The following is an 18,056-nucleotide window of genomic DNA, read 5'->3' as shown; positions in this document are numbered from 1 at the left end:
AGCACCACGTTGAGGTGCCATACCGAGTGTGGTCTTTTGGTAGGAGGGTACAGCCTTGTAACACTGGATAGATGCCTCTTGAGCACCGGGTTGGAGGTGGAGAATGATTCGTTGTCTGAATTTCTGTATGCACCTATGGCTAGGTAGGAACAACATGTGTCTACCTGAACCCTTGACCCTGCCAAATGTGCTGACAACGATAGTACCAGATGCAGTTGTTAGGCAGAATCACCTGCAGTACCCTTGGGGAACACTACAGGCAATTAGGACTAAAAGTGTAAGCACAATTTCACCTTTGGTACAAGCCCATCCTACACAGTAAAGTGGTAGTGATGGCTGAGCAGCCAGACTTATCTCAAGAGTTTAAGTGAGCAGTAGAACAAGTTACACAAAGGACCAACCAATACAGTATTTCAAGTAAACACTTACTCAAGGTTTTTTGGTAAAAGAATATACATTTATTTACTCAGTCCGTTATAAAACATTACTCTAGCATAAGCAGCTCAATATCACACACTAATACACCACAGAAATCCAACCGGTAAGTAAATGAACAAGTTTAGCTCCAAAATGAAGTGGGAGCACAATGGCACTTCAGATACTTAATAAAGGAGGGAAAAGACAAGGTTATAAGAATAGACAGCCCAAATACATTCATAGGCAGGACAGGGTTTCAGTTAAATACAACCAGCAATTCTTCTAAAGAGGCCTGCGCCAAAGTCAATGGTTCAGTCTCTTTTGTATAGGATAGCACAGTTCTGGTAAGTAACGGTTAAGTCTCTGCCACAGATTTTTAAAGGATTTGGCTAGGCGAAAAAAGTTTGACGAATGTTTAGGGAAGGACAAGCCTTCGTAGTTCAGGAAAGTTTCACACACTTTCTCAATGGCCGAAAAGATTTCTGGACCGCGTTTACACAATACCTTGTCAATGAAGAAAGCTGTAGCTGAGGCAGTTGTTCCTGGCAGTTCGAGCGGATCTTGCTGTTCCTGAGCTTCAGTCGTGGGGACAAGAAGGAGGAAGTTGGGAGGTTCCTGCACTGCCCAGGGAAGAGGCCAAAAGCTGTAACAAGACGCCAGTTTAAGGTGCGAGTGTCTTAAAGTCCACCAGCTGGTTTCCTTGCCTCTGGCTATCCGGTTTTCAACAGCACTCTGATGAAAATTCGACCAGAATAGGATGGTGTCCAGGTGGCTTGCGGGTTGGTTGTTCCCACCAAACTCAAGGGAAGAAGTTAACCTTGAAGGGCTTCTCTGTCGAAGGAGTTTCAGGCAATTGGGACCTGCAGCAGGGCTTCACCGTCGTCCAGGAGTTGCAGCATTCCTCCTTCCTCTCCGTTAGGGAGAATTCTCTGTTAAGGCTAATTTCCCAAACCTAGTGAGTCCCCCAGCAGCTTTGCTGGATTTTTTGGGGTTTATTTTCTTCTTCTGCTAAGAGTGAGACTCTTTTTCTCCCACTCTTAGGCATGATTTGAGTATGTCCTTTGAATGGAAATGTGTTTTATGGGCTATGGGGTCTTTTACTCCATAGGGCTTCATGTGGTTTTGGTATGTGTGTTACACAGCACCCTCAGTGCAGTAATACAGGGGTGTCATAGTGACCCCCAAACATAGACTCCATACCCTGGGACTGACTACTGTCTCCCAGGGGTTCCATGTAATAATGTTGCCACAAAAATCTCGCCATGCAAAAATATCACCGAAAAATGGCCATTTTTTTGTGGCGACATTATTGCATGGAACATGCGGGGGAAAACCCCGCAACCCCCACATTTTTTTTTGCCCCTGTCCCCATATATATGGTCACCTAAATAATATCGCCACGACATTTTCCCAGCGATATTATTTACGGCGACCATATATATGGCGATATTATTAACTGATACCCTCCCAGGGCATGTAAAGTCACCATTGGCTTTACTAGTCTCAAATTGTGAACAGAACCAGTACAAACCATCATATTGTGGAAGTACTGGTAGGGATAATTCGATTGCCCCTGGGTCTGTTTTCCAAGGGGGCACTGTCCAGTCCCCCCTTGTCGAGTTTCTGGCTGGTGGCAGTGGATACCACGCAAAATATTCCATCAGAATATTTCCTATGGGATTTTCCAATTCATTTTAAACGCACCACTTTTTGGTGCAATGTTAAAGATACCGCCGGGTTATTTATTTAATATTTATTCCCCGGTTGTGTCTTTTTGCCAGGACTCGGTTTTAAAATGGCGTTTGTGTTCGCCTCTGAAACTCTAACCCAAGTCGAGCCCTTTGTTCCACTTTTTGGCGTGCTTCTCCACAGAAGCCCTCCAAATGGTGCCACTCTGTCTGGGGTCAACAGGATGTGTGGGAGGGGGATTAGGCACCCTGGACTGAGTTGCTTTGGCAACTCAAGTTGCACACTTGTGTGATGGCCCAGTGGTGAGTCGCCCGGCTCACCACTTAGCATGTTTGAGTGACAGCTAGGCTGATGAATGGGGGTTTTGCTGCATAAAAGCAGGGCTTTGGGGACTGGAACTTCAGAAGTCGCCACAGGACCTTAAGAATCCGAAGAGGGGAGAAGCTGAGCCATCTACAACGACGACACCACCGGTGGAGCCCTGCTGTACGAAACTCACCACTTCCCCGACGACAGAGGAGATCTTCTTCGAGGAGAGTCTTCTTCCCGTTGAGCTGGTGGGACCAACCAGTTCGCCTTTTTCGCCTTCCTGGATCGTCTCGTGGTCGAATCGCCTGTGCCAAGCACCCCGATGGCCGGATAGCCACGCTTCACCACTACCGCGAATAAAAGGGTTGTACCTTTTAATCGAGAAACTCTGCGGCTGGTTTCTTCCCTGGCAGTGCAACAACCTCCAGCTTTCTTCCTCGTCGAGATAATCTCTTCCTCTGGTTGAAGCCACGTCTTGCATCCGCTGCCAGGAACAACTGCCCCCGCTGGAGCTTTCTCACCATTTCAGGTATTGTGTCCCGCCTGGTCTCCCTTACAACAGATCGTCCAAGGTGTCCCGTAAATCCTCGACTTTCTAACTGGGTTGACCTCAGACCTGCTAACTTTGCCTTTCCGAACTGATCCAACCTCTTTTTGACTTTTCTGCAAAGACTTTGAGTGCATTTCCACTGTGTGATCTTGGGCACATTCCGCCTTGCTCTCCCCAAGAGTGGGCCTGGCCTATGAACTTTCTGCTCTACCGTAGACCCTGCCTTTCTTGACTTGCTGTGGTTTCTTAAAAGTGTTGGTACTGTGTTATTTTCCTACTCTGCCTTCTCACTCCCTTTTTAAACAAATTATTGGAGTGCCATCTGCGGTTACTCGCTGACCTCTGTTTTGCTAAATAAGTAGTGTCTTAACCTAGACTTGTCGAATAATTAACTAGGGAGGTGTATATACTTATAGTGACTATGTCTGAACTTGCTTGACATATTAGTGCCTTTGTATTTTTATAAGTGTGTTTTTAAATAAATAATTATATACTTTTATACCAAAGCTCTGGTCAGTGTTTGCTTGTTCTACTGTATTTTTAGCCCTATTGTGTATACTCTATATACTGCCTAATTCTTCTTGAGAGAAGTCTGACTGCTCAGCCACAGCTACCAGGTAAATCTGGGTGGTGCAGACTACTACCAATTGGGTTTACTGCTTACTCCTGTAGTCTTAAACTTTTTGCAGTGGTCCCTTAGAGAACTGCACAGGTTTCTGCCTACCACTCTCCTCTTCGGTTCTTTTGTTCCAGTGGCCGACTCTGCTGTCCAAGTCCCAGAGACCTGCTTTTAAACAGTTTCCCCCCATTCATTCCAGCCTGGCTGAGACTCACACAGCAGGGTGGCTGTCCTTGCCCGACAGCCAGCCGGCCACTCACACCAGAGTGCATTCAGGTCTCCTAGGAGACTAAGCACAGGGAGTTTCGGGCACCTCCCTCAAACCCTGTCCATCCCAGGCACTCAGGCGCCAGAGGAGGGCTTCAGCCCGCCAAAGGCCAACGAACAAAGGGACCAAACCTGGTTTGGCGCGCAGAGACAAACACAAGAAGGACCTTTCCTAAAAGAAATGGCTAAAAAAGATGACCAGAGTCTGTTTTTACAGATAGGTCTTGGGCGCCATATTGAAAAACATAGCTAACGCAATTTATAGCTACCGTTGTTAGCGGTAGGGAAAAATCATTGTAGTTTGATCTAAACCACTGCCACCAGCCATTTAAAGTTGGAAAGGCTAGCATTTTACTGCTACATGAGTGTTTTGATTCAGGGGAAGCTAGGCAACCCCTCCAGCACTCTATAGTAAGATAGTGTCTGCTGAGTCAGTAAGTTTAAAGAGACTAGTAAAGTCAATTTAAGTTCACATGCCCTGGGAGTCAGTAGTCAGTCCCAGGGAAGGTATTTAAACCTTGGGGAATCTGAAAGACACCACTGTGCCACTGCACTGAAGGTGCTGTGTGACACAGAAAAAGATGATGCCACTGGAGTTTTTTTAAAACTCCATAACCAAAGAACCCAAAAGTAAAAAACACATCAAAATACATGAAAGAGTGGGGAAAAAGAGGCTCATACTCTTTCCAGGTAAAAAAATCAAATCCTAGAAATCCAGCAAAGTTGCTGGGGGTCTCAAAAGGTAAGGGAAATTAGCACATATTGAGAATTCTCCCTAACAGCAGTGAGCACCTTAGCGGGTCTATGCCCTTTTCCTTGGCCCAGAAGCAAAACCCAGTCCATTTTCTCTTTTATTGGTTCCTGGTGGAGTCGCTTCTTGCCTTCCGAACTATTTCCAGTTTGTCCTGCGATAGATGAAGATGCTGCAGCGTTACATGCTCAGGAACCAGGCTGCTAGGAGAGGAGCATGGTTCCCTGCACTGGGAGGGCGACCAGACCCTGCACTGAGCTGTATGAGGTCCGAAAACCATGGCCTGACCGGCCCTTGTGGAGCTAGCAGGATAAGACTCCGGCGAGGACCCTGTGGATCAGTGCGGTCAGTGAAAATGCATATGCCCACATCCCGTTCCATTGGGGGTGTAAGGCATCCCCCAGCGAGTGAGAGCCCTGTCCCTGCCATGAGGCGTACTGATGACATCACTCGTTCTGCTCGTGGTGAATAGGTCTATATGGGGATGGCCCCATCTCCTGAAGATGTCAGACAGGACTTGTTCATCCAGCTGCCACTCATAGTTGTCGACTCCCAATCTGCTGAGTCTGTCCGTCTAGAGGTTGGATTCTCCCGGAAGGTGCATCACCGACAGCCATAGTGAGCCTGCACAGAGGAGGTGATCTGGTGCCCCCTTGTATATTGATGTAGAACATACAAGTGGAGCTGTCGGTCGGAACACAAACTACTTTGCCCGGATTACTGGTAAGAAGGCCGTGAGCGCCAACTGAATGGCTTTCAGTTTGAGGAAGTTAATGTAGGTATTATTTTCCTCCGTTGTCCATGTGCCATGTACACTGTGGTTGTCCAGTGTGGCTCCTCCCCCTTTCAGGGAGGAGTCCATTGTGATAGTACAAGTAGGCAGGGGGTGCCTGAATGGTCTGCCCGCAATAAGATGTTTGTCCTACCTCCACCACAGCAAATCCTGGTGGAGTTCCACCAGGATGGAGACTGATGCTGCTTGGTAACCCGTTCTCTGGTTCCAGGAGGCCAAGAGGTGTAACTGCACTCTCCTCATTTTGAGTCTGGTAGGCGGGACCGCTAGCAGGCATGTTGCCATAATTCCCAACAGATGTTGGTACCACCCGGCCGAAGTTATCATCCTGATGAGAAAGTGACCAGTAGCCGTCTTGACAGCCGCCACCTTTTCAGTGGTGGGGAAAATCCTTTGCTCTCTGGCATCCCACAATAGAACCAGGAAGACCCAAGGTATGGATAGGCTGGAGCTGCGACTTCTTGTGGTTGATGGAGATCCCCAGTTCGTATAGGATATCCATTAGTCTGGAGGCTGTATTCAGAACCTTCAGATTCACCCCAGACTAGCCAGTCATCAAGGTATGGGTATACGTGGTGGCCCTCCAATGTGAGCAATGCTGCCACAGCATTCATACGCCTTGTGAATACCAGTGGGGCTAAGTTGAGCCCGGATGGAAGAACTTTGTACTGGAAATGTAAGCCCATCACTCTGAACCTTAGGAACGAGTGGTGGGGTTGCCATATAGGGACGTGTAGGTATGCATCCTTTAAGTCCAGGGAGCACATTCAATCTCTCCGTTATCAGAGTTGGAATAACCATCTTGAACTTTTGGAGGGGTAGGGATAGGTTCAGGAAGAACCGATCTAGAAGCACTTACAGGCCTGCCAGGTTATTTTTCTGTATTGCAAAAATCTGCGGGTAGAACCATGAGCCTCTTTGAGAGAGGGGAACTTCCTCCACTGCCGCACTTTGTACAAGCGAGCTGATCTCTGCAAGGAGAGCTGGTGTCCCAATCTGAGGGAGGGGAGGAGAAGAAGGTAGTTCAGGAGGGAGAGGCAGACGAAAACCGTAGGAAACTACTGATAGGATCCATGGATCCGCAAAGAGAGCCTGCCGAACTGAATGTGGATAGCTAGCCTGCCCCTCACCGGAGAACTGTGGACCTTGATGGGGCCGTCATTGCTTTTTTCCCTCTGAGGCAGGTGCTTGAGAGGGGGACTGTGTGACGTGCGTTGTTGTTTACAAATGTGATGGCTGGGAGACCTGTCAGGCTGCCTGCAAGCTCCTGAATCCACCGAATGTCCTTCCCCTATCGCAGGAACAGGCTTGCACCTGCCGGATCGTCCTGGGTACAGGCTTTGCTAGAAATAGCCAAAGACGTGGCGGTTTGGGAAGTGTCTTTCTTCTTATCCAATTCATCGTCAGTCGATGAAAAGAAAGAATCCTCCACTTCCAGTGGGAGATCCAGGATATGGTCTTGGGACGTCAAGGTTAAACTTGGTGGCCATAAGCCATGCTGTCCGCCTCATATCCGTGGCCACACATATTGCCCTGCCGATATGCCACACAGTGGACTCCATTAGGTCCTGCGCCACTACCTTGGCCTCCGCCGAACCTGCCTTAAAGGAGGCTTGCTTATGAACCGGGAGTTCCAGGAGAAATTTGACACTATCACCAATGAATGTGACTGTGGGTGCACTGATAAGAGTAGGGTATCCCCTTCTGCCTGCCTGTACTTTGCAGTTGCCTTTTGTTGGTGGATGAGTGCATCTTTGCCCATCCGTTCTTTGCCAGGGCTTCCACGTCCTGTTAGAACAGAATGCCAGACCTAGTAGCTGATCTGACTGAGGACTTCTGCCAGAAACCCCACAGACCCCTGGTTGTTCCTTCTGGGGCTGAGGGATGCCCAGATACTCTGCCAACCCGGCCAGCGTGTCATGGAATGCCCTGCTCGGAGATTACATGTCAGGATCTTCCTCTTCACCCGTGTCAGTCTGATCTGTGGCACCCAGATGGTCCACAAGATATGTGGGTGGCGTTGCCAGAGGCAATGAGGCCTTGGGAGTAGTGGGTGGTGTCAACAGAGCCACAGTGATAGGCTGCATGGGCAACTGTGATGGTGCAGGAGGGGGCTCCACCGCTACTATAGGTGCAACTGGCAGCAGCTGTACTGGAGCCAAAAGCTGTGCGGGCACTGGTGGAAGCATCTCTTTAATAATCCCCTTGAGCATGCTGCTCATCTGAAGAGATTTCATCAGCATGAGGAATTTGTCAAAAAATTGTTCCTCACAGGCTGGGGTTGTGCGCTAATGCGCCGACCCGTGTATTGGGACTGGCGTGGAGGGATGCACCCTGCCTGCTCTGTGCGTAATAGGGTTCGGTGAAGCATCCCTGTCCAGAGGGAAAAGGGTAGGATGTTCACCAGGTTACTTGAGGGGTGACCATGGGAGACCGTTGCACCCTCAGAGTGAAGTCCAGTCTCTGATGTTTTTCTGAGTGGTGCGTGTCCTCACGTGCGCCCATTTTGTCTTTGCCCGACACACCCGTGTCTGATGCTGTACTGGATTCTCGCCTCCATCTGTTTACTTCGCCGTGCAGGTTCGTGCCTCAGGCCTGGTAGGCTGATCACCCTCAGACAAAGATCCAGTAGTGCTGCTGCGTGAAAGCGCCCCCTCGAACATAGGCCCAGTAGCAGGGCAGAGCCCCTCTGGGGATTTCTCAGTATTAGAGCCGACTGGCCCCTTAGATGTGGCACCAGGAGGTGGACCCCTCGGCCGTGAGGCCGGTAGATCGCTGAGCCTTGGTGCCCTGGCTGGTGACAGGGCCCGACTGGCCCTTCCCGCTTGGCTGCTTCCCGGGGAAGGAATCACCTTTGCGAGGTGCTTTGGAGAACAGAATACTTACCTTGGCCTTCGTCTTCCTGGGCAAGTACTCCTTGATCTGCTCTGGGGGAAACCTGGAGAACAGCGCTCTCCACCAAATAAGCCGGTTCTTGACAGACCGGGAAGTACGAGCGTTGCATGCTGAACAGCCGTCCAATCCATGGTCTTTGCCTAGGTAGTGGAGGCAGAGTGCGTGCAGGTCCGATGTAAGAAAGGATCAGTCGCAGGAAGGGCACCTAATTAAAGCCTGCCTGGGCCTATATGCGCAGGGAAGGAGAGAGGCACCGGAGGCCGGTGGAAATTAGGATGCTAGAAAGGATTAAAGAAAATGTGGGACCGAGATCCCAGGGGAAGACAGAAGAAAAAGAGTGAAATTATGAGAAAAAGGGCTTTAAAAACTGCCCAGGTCAAGCAAGTACGCTCCCGTTGATGGGGAAAAGAGGACTGAGGTGTGGCGCCAGAGGGCAAAGTCAAGGGAGCGCATGCTTCTGGGTCCATGCCTCATACGTGACTATATTTAAAGGAGTAAAGAATTTTTTTCTGGTGAAAGCGGTTCTGTTACCGTCCCTACTGAGGGACGCCCATGGAGTAGGGAGGAAAGGGAACGGGGCGTAGGAGTATGTTTTCCATAGATTGGTGCAGATTTTTTGAGAAGTATAAGAACTATATGTTACAGCAAGTCATTTTTACCGAAACTGATCTACTTGTTAAGAGTTTGGCCCACACAAACACACTGAAGGGATTACAGATGGACAAAATGAATAGATGGAACTTACCACAACTGGAAACTGGCAGTCTGTGTAGAATCACAGAAGTCAATCCCCATTGAGACAGTAATGGACATCTGTGGTCCAAGTGATTCTAAAGGATTTAATATAAAGAAACAGTATTACAAACGAACAGTGTAAAAAAGGCATAAAGAAGCAGGCACATACTCATTACAAAAGCAATACAATCCAGCTGAAAATATTAACACCCAAAACATTATTTCAAATAAGAATTATTTGACTTTGGGTTTTGTATGCAGTTGATCTGGCAATAGAAGACTAACATTTTTTTATGAGGTAAAATGAGTTCCAAGCCTTCAACCAAGCTGTGGACGAAGAAATGCTTACAACATTGGTAATGTTCATTCTGATGGCAGCACCAGCTCTCTTCCAAAACATTTTCAGCTGCCCTTAGATACAATTCGGCTCCATTCAACTCTGATGCACGCTCATTATGCTGACATCAGTGGCCATATTATGGAGACATTTGTACCCCAATACCTCAGTTCTGTCTTTTTTCCTAGGCCTAAGACCAGAGAACAGCAAGGGGTAAACAACTTATGCATCACAAAGGGGAGATTGGATGGCCAGAGACTACTTTACCAAGAGGTATGTAATTAGTTCTTATAATGGATTCCTTCCTCCTACTGATTCCTCATTTAAAAACACCCCATAGCAGCTCAGACAACCTTAATTGGGGAGGCTAGTCAGAACCACCACCTACAAAATAAAACTCTGCACCACTGTCACAAAATGGACACCATGACCAGGAAAGGACTCCAGCCAGAGTTCCTGACTAACATGTGTAAGGAGGCCCATATAGCTCCCTGACAGATAACAAAAACAGGGCCACCTCTCTGCAGGGGAGAAGTGTTCTCTGTACCCTGTGAAGAATTGAGCCCTGAAACAATCTGGGACATCCTTCCCAGATAGCTCACAGAACTCAAATACAAAGGGCAATCCACCTAGACAGAGTCTGGTAATGGCTTTGCCTGCACGAGCAGAACAAAGAGTTAGTAATCCTATCTGATGTTCATCTGCGAAACATAGCATCCAAGAGCCTGCTTAGGATCCAGCCAATTAAACCACCCAACAAATTTGATAGATGAGGCGGAGCACATAAAATCAGAAGGTGAATCTTCTGAGAATGATTAATATATATTAATATATGACAACATTAGGAACAAAGCCCGGACAAACTGTGTTACTTTCGTCTCAGAGGATACAGGTATGAAGGCTTCACCAGCAGTGACTGGAGCTCACTGTAAGGAAGGCATGGTATCAACAGTAAGACAGACACACGTGACCACAGTTCAAGGGTGTTTATTGAAGTTCAAAAAGGGTTTGAAAAAACACCTATCTAATCTGAAATCTACAGAAGGGAGCAAGCTACGACCATTAAATAATAACACAGTCGAAGTGGTGTCTTGTCAAAATAAAAGGGCCTATACAAATAAACCTATTGCCAATCCTTACCTCTAAATATAAATCGTGTGGGAAATAATGTTATGCATAAGAAAGCATGGGACAAGGTGGTACATTCAAGCTTAGCACAGTCTCTTGCTTCTCTAGCATGAGGATACAGTTAAATCATTAGCATCAGAGTTTTCCCTGCCTAAGTCTCTTTGGCTCAAAAAGTCTCTTCTTACAGAGGGTCACTATTCACCTTGGATACTCCTCACCGGGGCTCAGATCCTTTTTAAACACAATGTTCAATTAGTCTCCCTGCGCTGTGCTCGGACTAACTTGATCTACTTTGTCATCAACTTTCATTACACTATTAACATTGAAGACTTTCAATTGTGCACAGGATTTTGCTTGATCCGTTGCAGGACCACTGATTTACAATTCTTTGTCACTCTTTCAGTTGGAAACCTTACAGAGACTGAGCACGCACACAGTGTCAGAACAATCCGTCTAAAGTACCAGATCTTGGCTTCAAAGTTGAAACACTCAACTGTCGTTCAATTTTACTCATGTTGATTATGACATACGCTTCATACAATGTTCGCTTTAAGGTTCACTACACAATGTTGCCGCTTGCAACCTTGGCTTCAACACAGACCGGTCTGTTATCAGTCTCCCCAACTTACCGGCTGTGCTGACTTCTCCCCTCCTTGACTATTGACGCAGCAGAGCCCCAGGTACCTCTGACACACAATGCATGATTCTTCAGCCTTGATTCCTGGTCTTAGGTTTTCTATTCTCGAAGGTTCATTAAATTAACGGTTCCTCATCAAAAAGGTCAAGGGCACTTCCCTCCTTGCAAATCCCTTCTGTTTTGCCGTCTTTCGCCTTGTATTAAACTGCAATCTTGGAACTGCTGCTCCTTGTGTGTTTTGCCTTGCTCAGAGTGCGCTCTTGTGCGAATCTGTGTGATTTTTCCATCGCGGAAAAGTCTGCGACAGAAAAGTTTGCATGAGAAATGTGCGAACCACAAAAGGTTTGCACATTTCCCATGCGAACATGCATCTACAAACCCACAACCCCACCCACACCCCCAACATACCCCTACCCTACTTACCTTTCCTTCACGCTGTCTCCCTGCGGCGCCAGTTCCCTTTGACTTCCGTGTTCGGGAACTGGCGCCGGAGGGTCCTTTTCTTTTCTTTTTTTTTGGGAGCTGCAGGGTATACCACATAGTATAGTGAGCGGGGTGTTGCGGGGGACACCCCTGCAGCCTTTTTTTGTTAATACTTCCCTTCAATGCTACCACCAAAGGTTCCAACATTTGGTGTTCGAACCTTTGGTGGTAGCATTTTCTGGACTTTTTGTACGGTCTGACCTTTTTTTTCGGTCTGATCGTAACAAATCCCTCTTGAGCTCCGCCTTTTATCTGTGTGGGGAAGTGTAATGGAAGTCAGGTGTGCGTAATCGTCAGTAATTGCCTGACCATTTTAATGGGACATGTCAGGTATATGGCTCGGGTGTTAGTCCGCTTTCTTTCATAGAGAGCAATCTGTGAGAAAGTGTTCGGCTTGCAAAGGAGGACGGGGGGTTAAGTTTCTAAGTATCCTACCTGTTAGGATGTGGTAAAGGTTTTACAGGGAATGGGATACCGCGTCTCACCATCTGGTGTCCCACTCCCCGAAGACCTCTCACCCAGGGGATCCTCCCATACTGGTCCACTCCAGGAACTGGATCCAAAAACGTTGGCTGGATGACAGATCCCGTGGGGAGTAGCGGGTGAGACACCTTCTGGTTTCTCACATCACTCACCTGCATATGGCAACCAGGAAGATCACCTTAAAGGTGCGTAAGCTCAAATAAAAAGAATGAAGGGTTAAAACAGAGCTGTCGAGGGGTCAGAAATGAAAGTCTGACACAAAGTTGGCATGTGTTTTGGTTAAAGACTTTTATTAACAAAAAACAGGTTTGAAAAAAGGCCTCTCTGACCCTGCTCTTAGAGGAATGTCCCTACCTAAAACCAAACATTAAGGCTCTGTCTGTATGAGGATGTCAAAATCAAAACTGTCCTTGTATCCAAACGTTCTATCCTGACCCTCACACTACAAACCAAATAAGGGGAAAAGGGCAATGCCTTTAACCTGGTGATTGCAAAAAAAAGTCAAATGACAAATCGAATAGCTCCAACATAAAGGTTCCCCAAGGTAACAGAACCTGGGTTCCAGAGGGCGATTTCCTTTGCGTGGATTCTTCAATACTACTTCAATGTTTCTTGTTCTAACAGTTCTTTGTGTCTTTCTTGGCCTACAAGAATCCTGTTAGTTACAAAGCTACTTAGCCTTGCTGTTCCTTCAATCAAGAGTTCCTTCCCAACACAGAAATTCACCAAGAGTAACAAGCCTTGGCTCCAGACGTGTATTCCGTTCCCCTGGATTCTTCTTTAACGTCAATGAATCTTGGTCTGACAGTTCTTTGTTCAACAAACAGTACTTTCTTGGGACTTCCTGCAGATATGTACCTGCCTGATAAACTCCCCCCGCCAAAACACGTTATGCACTTGTGATTTCCTGGTATACTTCCTTGCCATGTGTTCTTATATTCACAAGTAACAATTCCTCTTTTACTTCCACAATCTTCTTTGGGTTTGTATATCTGGTTGTCTCAACATTAGCTCTGGGTTTCCCCCATATCAGGATTCCATGCACTCATATAGTTGGGGTTCGTATTTGCAATATTCCTTCTTGGTTTGAAAACAATCTTCTCACTGTTTCCATCTCTGGGGATTTAAAGTTTACAAATGGTGTTTGGCACAGTCGCCGAAACACCCCGGGTGTCCCTACTTTCCTTGGGTTGACACACCGGTTCAATGTGGCGTCTTCGATCTTGTTCGCGCTTATGAAGTGCAGCTTTGTCACCTGCTTTCCACTCTTGATTCCTTCCTTCCTTGATTCCTTCCTTCCTTGATTCCTTCCTTCCTTGATTCCTTCCTTCCTTGATTCCTTCCTTCCTGCCTGCCTGCCGTCCTGCCCCGGTAGGTGAACTGCTGCTTTCTCCAGCTGCCAAACACCCAGGAATCTTCCCTTAGTTCCTGGCATCTCTGCAGTACGTCCTGCTCATGCAACTTTCCTGTTCCTCTATGCTGGCGAGCTGCCTGGTTCCACCCCACTGGTTTGTGCTTCCAGCTACCACACGCCTCGCAGAGAGATGCAACGTCTTCTCCCAAATGGCCGTGCACTAGAGTTTGTTTTCGATCTTCAAATGTTCTGCGCACAGGTGCATTCTGAAAACAACTAGTGGGCTTCTTCTGCTCTGCATTGTTGCCTTCTTCCTCCCCGTTCCTGTACTTCAGTGGTTGCGGGAATTGCAGTCCATTGAGGTTGACTAATGCAAATTACTTGGGAAATTACTGTCAATGGTTTCATATGATAAGCCAGATCAATGTGAAAGGGGATGAGAACTGGAAAAGGTATTCTTGGAGCTTTTACTTTGTAGAAAAGGGGTGGAGGTTTGGCATAAAAGGTTTTGGGAAACGTTTCTCTACTTTCCCTAAAGGTGGATGAGGGGATAATGATGCATGGCAGTAGGGCATTAGGGCATTGGGTATCAAGGGTTTTTCTTCATGGTCAAATGGGGTTACCATGACCCATCCAATTAAGTCATGACATCTACACAGAGGCTTTCACCTCCCATGTGATCGTCCTCATATTGCTGCCTCGAGGGCCGGGATCATGTAGCGGCTAGCATCCTCTGGCCACACGGGAGGAGGTTACAGCCAGTGAATTTGTGATGACTCCATTGGATTCATCACAATTGCCATCAAGAAAATGAACACAAGCTGTAAATCCCACGGCAGAACAACAAACAGGAGGGGGGAAGCTGCTTAGCCAATCCTTGCAAGAATGTAACACAGGGGAGGGGGACAAATGCACCTAGCTCAGGGGCCCTGTTAGGGACTGTAATAGTTGCCAAGTAACACTTCACCGTGACAAACAGCATGCCCACCAAGGACAAAGATGGCAGAAAATCTCGAAAAGCAGAAGTAGGGCACGTGTAGTGGTCCAGACTCTTTGTCACGGTATCAAGACTAAAATGTATGCCACCTACAGATAGAAATCGAAAAAACGGAACTGAGGCTACGGGCATCGTGCATCCTACTTATAACATCCGGCGACGTCAGCTCGACAGAGGCCCTCGAGGACAGCGCATTGACGTAGGACGCAGAAAATTTGCCGAAGCAGCACAGCTGTGGCCATTACCTGTCATGGATATGGAATACGTTGGAGGACCCAATCCCCTCGAAAGGTACATCCAGGAGGTGGTCTGTAAAATTTCACTCCCAACACCTTCATCTTTCAGTAGCCAAGAATGAAAGCAGAAGCCGCAGAGTTTAGGGTGAAGCACTCAGACCCCTGACTAGGCGAGCCAATCTACCTTCCCCAGAAAGTGGCAAGAAGAACTGATGAACGTGCCCAAAGGTTTCAGGTGCCACGTTTTCTGGACCCAGTCCAGGGAGACCGGGACCAATGGTGGATCTGAACATCTGAAGTCTCCTGCGTACATGCGGAATGGCAGACATTAGCGGGAATGTACAGAGGAGTGTGACGTTCCATACGATAATAAAGTAGTATCCCAGAACTCCCAGAGCAAATTCCCTGGAGCAGAACAACTTACTTGCTGTTAATATAGTTGGTGAAGAGGTCAATTTGGCAGGTGCAGTGCCGTCATCCAAATGGTGAAGATCTTGTTCAGACTTCCTGGCAGAGCTTGCCCTCATAGGAGGCTGTCTACCCCTCAGTACATCAGCAACCACATTCACTGTTCCATAAGATGGGCAGCAGATAGAGACACATTGTTCTACAGAGCCCACAACTACATTTGCATTTCTTCACTGCACAGAGGCACTGAGCCCCACCCAACCTTGCTCATTGAGAATGTGCATAACCCATGTGTTGTCCATCAAAATTCAGACAGAGCGAAGTAAAGCCACCAGCCAGGAATGATTGTCAGCAGGTTGTTTTGTACCATGTCTGAGTTGGAGACCAAAGCTCGCTCAACATTAGATCTAGAGGAGCTCCCCAAACCTTCAAGTAGACGCCTGTGACTATGGCCAGATAGGACCAAGGTTGTAGATGAGGCTCTCCTCTCAACTGATTTACCTGTAGGATCCACCACAGGAGGTTCTGTGAAACCTTGGTGCAAGAGCAGAATAGGGCTGAGAACATCACAGCTCTCTTACTTGCAAGGTGGTGGGGCAGCTCCAGCATATTATGCATTTTACAGGGCAGCACAAATACAATGGGTAATCACTTGGTTGCCGGAAGGTGGGTGTGACCAGGATACTGGATTGATAGGGCTCTGAAAACTCCTATTCAATTGCAAAATACAAAAATATTAACGAAAGGGAAACCAGCCAGATTACCCCAATCAATCAAGGCCATCTGACAGGTCTAGAATAGCACAGTAGAGATGGGGCTGTGTAACAAAATTGCTGGCTACCTGAAGGGCCACTTTTTGGCAGACTGGAAATTATATAAAGAGGACTGACTTTAGTAATTTGCTAAGTTTTGTGAGTAGTGGCAAAAAGGTTGAGTCCCTTCAGGCCATCAAGGCTGCCACAGAGACGGCTCAGGCCTTGGGAGTTCTGCAGCAACAACGGCCGCCCTTTCGGAACTCCGGTGGCAAGCAAGGTGTTCCAAAGGGTTCGGCAGCAGCTCCTCGACATACCGTCAGGCGGCCCGTTCCTCGTCGCAAGAAGACTACAGGGGACGAGGCAAGTCTGGGGGATCTCGCCGTCGTCGCCAGGGAGGCCAAGGCGGCAAGGCTGCCGCCAAGCAAGACTGAACCGGCCGTTGCAGCGGGCCCCACCGAAGCACCCCGGTGGGAGGACGGCTGACGAAGTTAGTCAGCGTGTGGGAGTCCATCTCCACCGACCATTGTGTGCTGGATGCCCTGGCCCACGGGCACACTCTGGAATTTCTAAAGAAGTGCCCCCGCATTCCTCCCGTGGCCAGGAAGGAAAATCACGTCCCTCAACTGCTGTTGGAGGTAAGGGCGATGCTCAAGAAGGGAGCCATCGAGCTCGTCCCAAAGAGACTCCGGAGTGTACTCAAGATACTTTCTCGTCAGAAAGAAGAAAGGAGGATGGCGTACCATCCTGGACTTACGTCGGCTAAAAAAATACATCAAGGCACAGAAGTTCCGGATGGTCACCCTCCAGCACCTGCTGGGCCAGCTGGAGGAAGGAGACATCCTATCGTCGTCGTATTTGGAGAATGCGTACTTTCACATCCCCATCCTAAAAAGACACCAAAAGTTTGCAGGTTGGAGAAGGCAGCCACCCCTCTAGCAGAATGGTCCATGGTTCCTGCAGGTATCTTCTTCTCTACCTGTTCATAGCACTGCACTATGAACAATACCATCCAGCGAGACAATGGCTGGCATGCGATCGACCGCATGGAGATTGTGGCGACGGTCCGTTGGAGTGGCCATTAAGATGGTACACTTTTTCCCTCTTGCATGGGTAGCGGTCTAGTCTACTGCACGTTTTTCACGTTGTGACGTCGCTGTTGTGGGAAGACTTATTCTGCGTCTTCCCGGTGAACCGCGCTTTGCAACTTTGGTTTTCTCTCACTTCCCTGGTTGCTGTATGCTTGTTGTGCTACTATTAGTCTCCCTGCTGTCTCTTCCTGGCGGCCTCCGCCGCTCTCCCTTCTGTCTCCCTCTCCCCTCTGAGTTTTTTTCTCTGGACCTTTTTTTTCCCTTATTCTAGTCTTATCTATTTTTCCCCGGCATTCCCCTTGCTCTGCTTACCGGTGTTTCCATCTCATTCGGTTACCTGCATCGGCCCTCCTCGGATCGCCTTCTAATCCAGCATTCACCTTCCGCTCTCCAAAACCATCGAAGGTTTTTTTTTAGCCTTTGGCTTTTTCCCCTATTTTTCACCCGCCTTCGGTGACGGGGCCGCAGAGGCCGCTGTTAACTAGCGGCCGCTGTGGCTTCCCACCACGGTTGGGATACAGCCTCCAACGAACACCAGTATAGAGAAGCTCCAAGATACTCCACAGACTCAAGTACATCAGGTGAGGAGTCGGAGGAGGGATGTGGGACTGAAGAGTTGGATTATCAGTGTGACAATACTAACAGTTTGCAACGCCCAACAATGGCTACTCCCGAGCAAATCCAAGAACTTGTTGGGGCCATACAGAAAAATTCTCAAGACGTCCAAACGTTGAAGGTGGAGAATCAGACATTAGAACATAACTCTCAAGAGGTACAGAACCTAAAGGCTGAAAATGTTGTACTCAAACAACTAATGACCACGAGAGAGGACCCCCAGGTACCAGAACTACCCCCGATGCCATTATCACCGGGCAAGTTTGACGGATCCTCAAGGAGAGTGGGGGAATTCCTCGACTCCTGTAAACTGTATTTTACATACAGACCCGTCCTCTTTGCCACCAGCAAGGCTAAAGTAGGATTCATGGTATCAAATATGGTGGGCAACGCTTTGTCCTGGGTTACCCCGTTAGCCATAGGGGATGCTCCTGCCCTCCAGGATTACGAAGAATTTTGCACCCTAATAAGGCAGACCTTTGAGCGCCCTGAGATCACATATGCAGCTTG

At 48.0% G+C, this 18,056-nt stretch overlaps 1 protein-coding gene across 1 annotated transcript in view; it reads right to left on the bottom strand.

The window, feature by feature from the left end:
- AP3B1 (adaptor related protein complex 3 subunit beta 1) overlaps positions 1-18,056 on the bottom strand; it is a 2,743,269-nt gene that overhangs the window by 566,016 nt on the left and 2,159,197 nt on the right. Inside the window, exon 24 of the mRNA XM_069627424.1 lies at positions 9,036-9,120. Within this exon, the coding sequence (XP_069483525.1) occupies positions 9,036-9,120 (85 nt within the window). The remainder of the gene's footprint in view (positions 1-9,035; positions 9,121-18,056) is intronic.

The sequence above is a fragment of the Ambystoma mexicanum genome, chromosome 6p (genome assembly GCF_040938575.1).
Source record: "Ambystoma mexicanum isolate Mex_15411 chromosome 6p, UKY_AmexF1_1, whole genome shotgun sequence".
Classification (NCBI taxonomy): Eukaryota; Metazoa; Chordata; class Amphibia; order Caudata; family Ambystomatidae; genus Ambystoma; species Ambystoma mexicanum.
The sequence above is the reverse complement of the archived record's forward strand: the minus strand, read 5'-3'. Positions and strand labels throughout refer to the sequence as shown.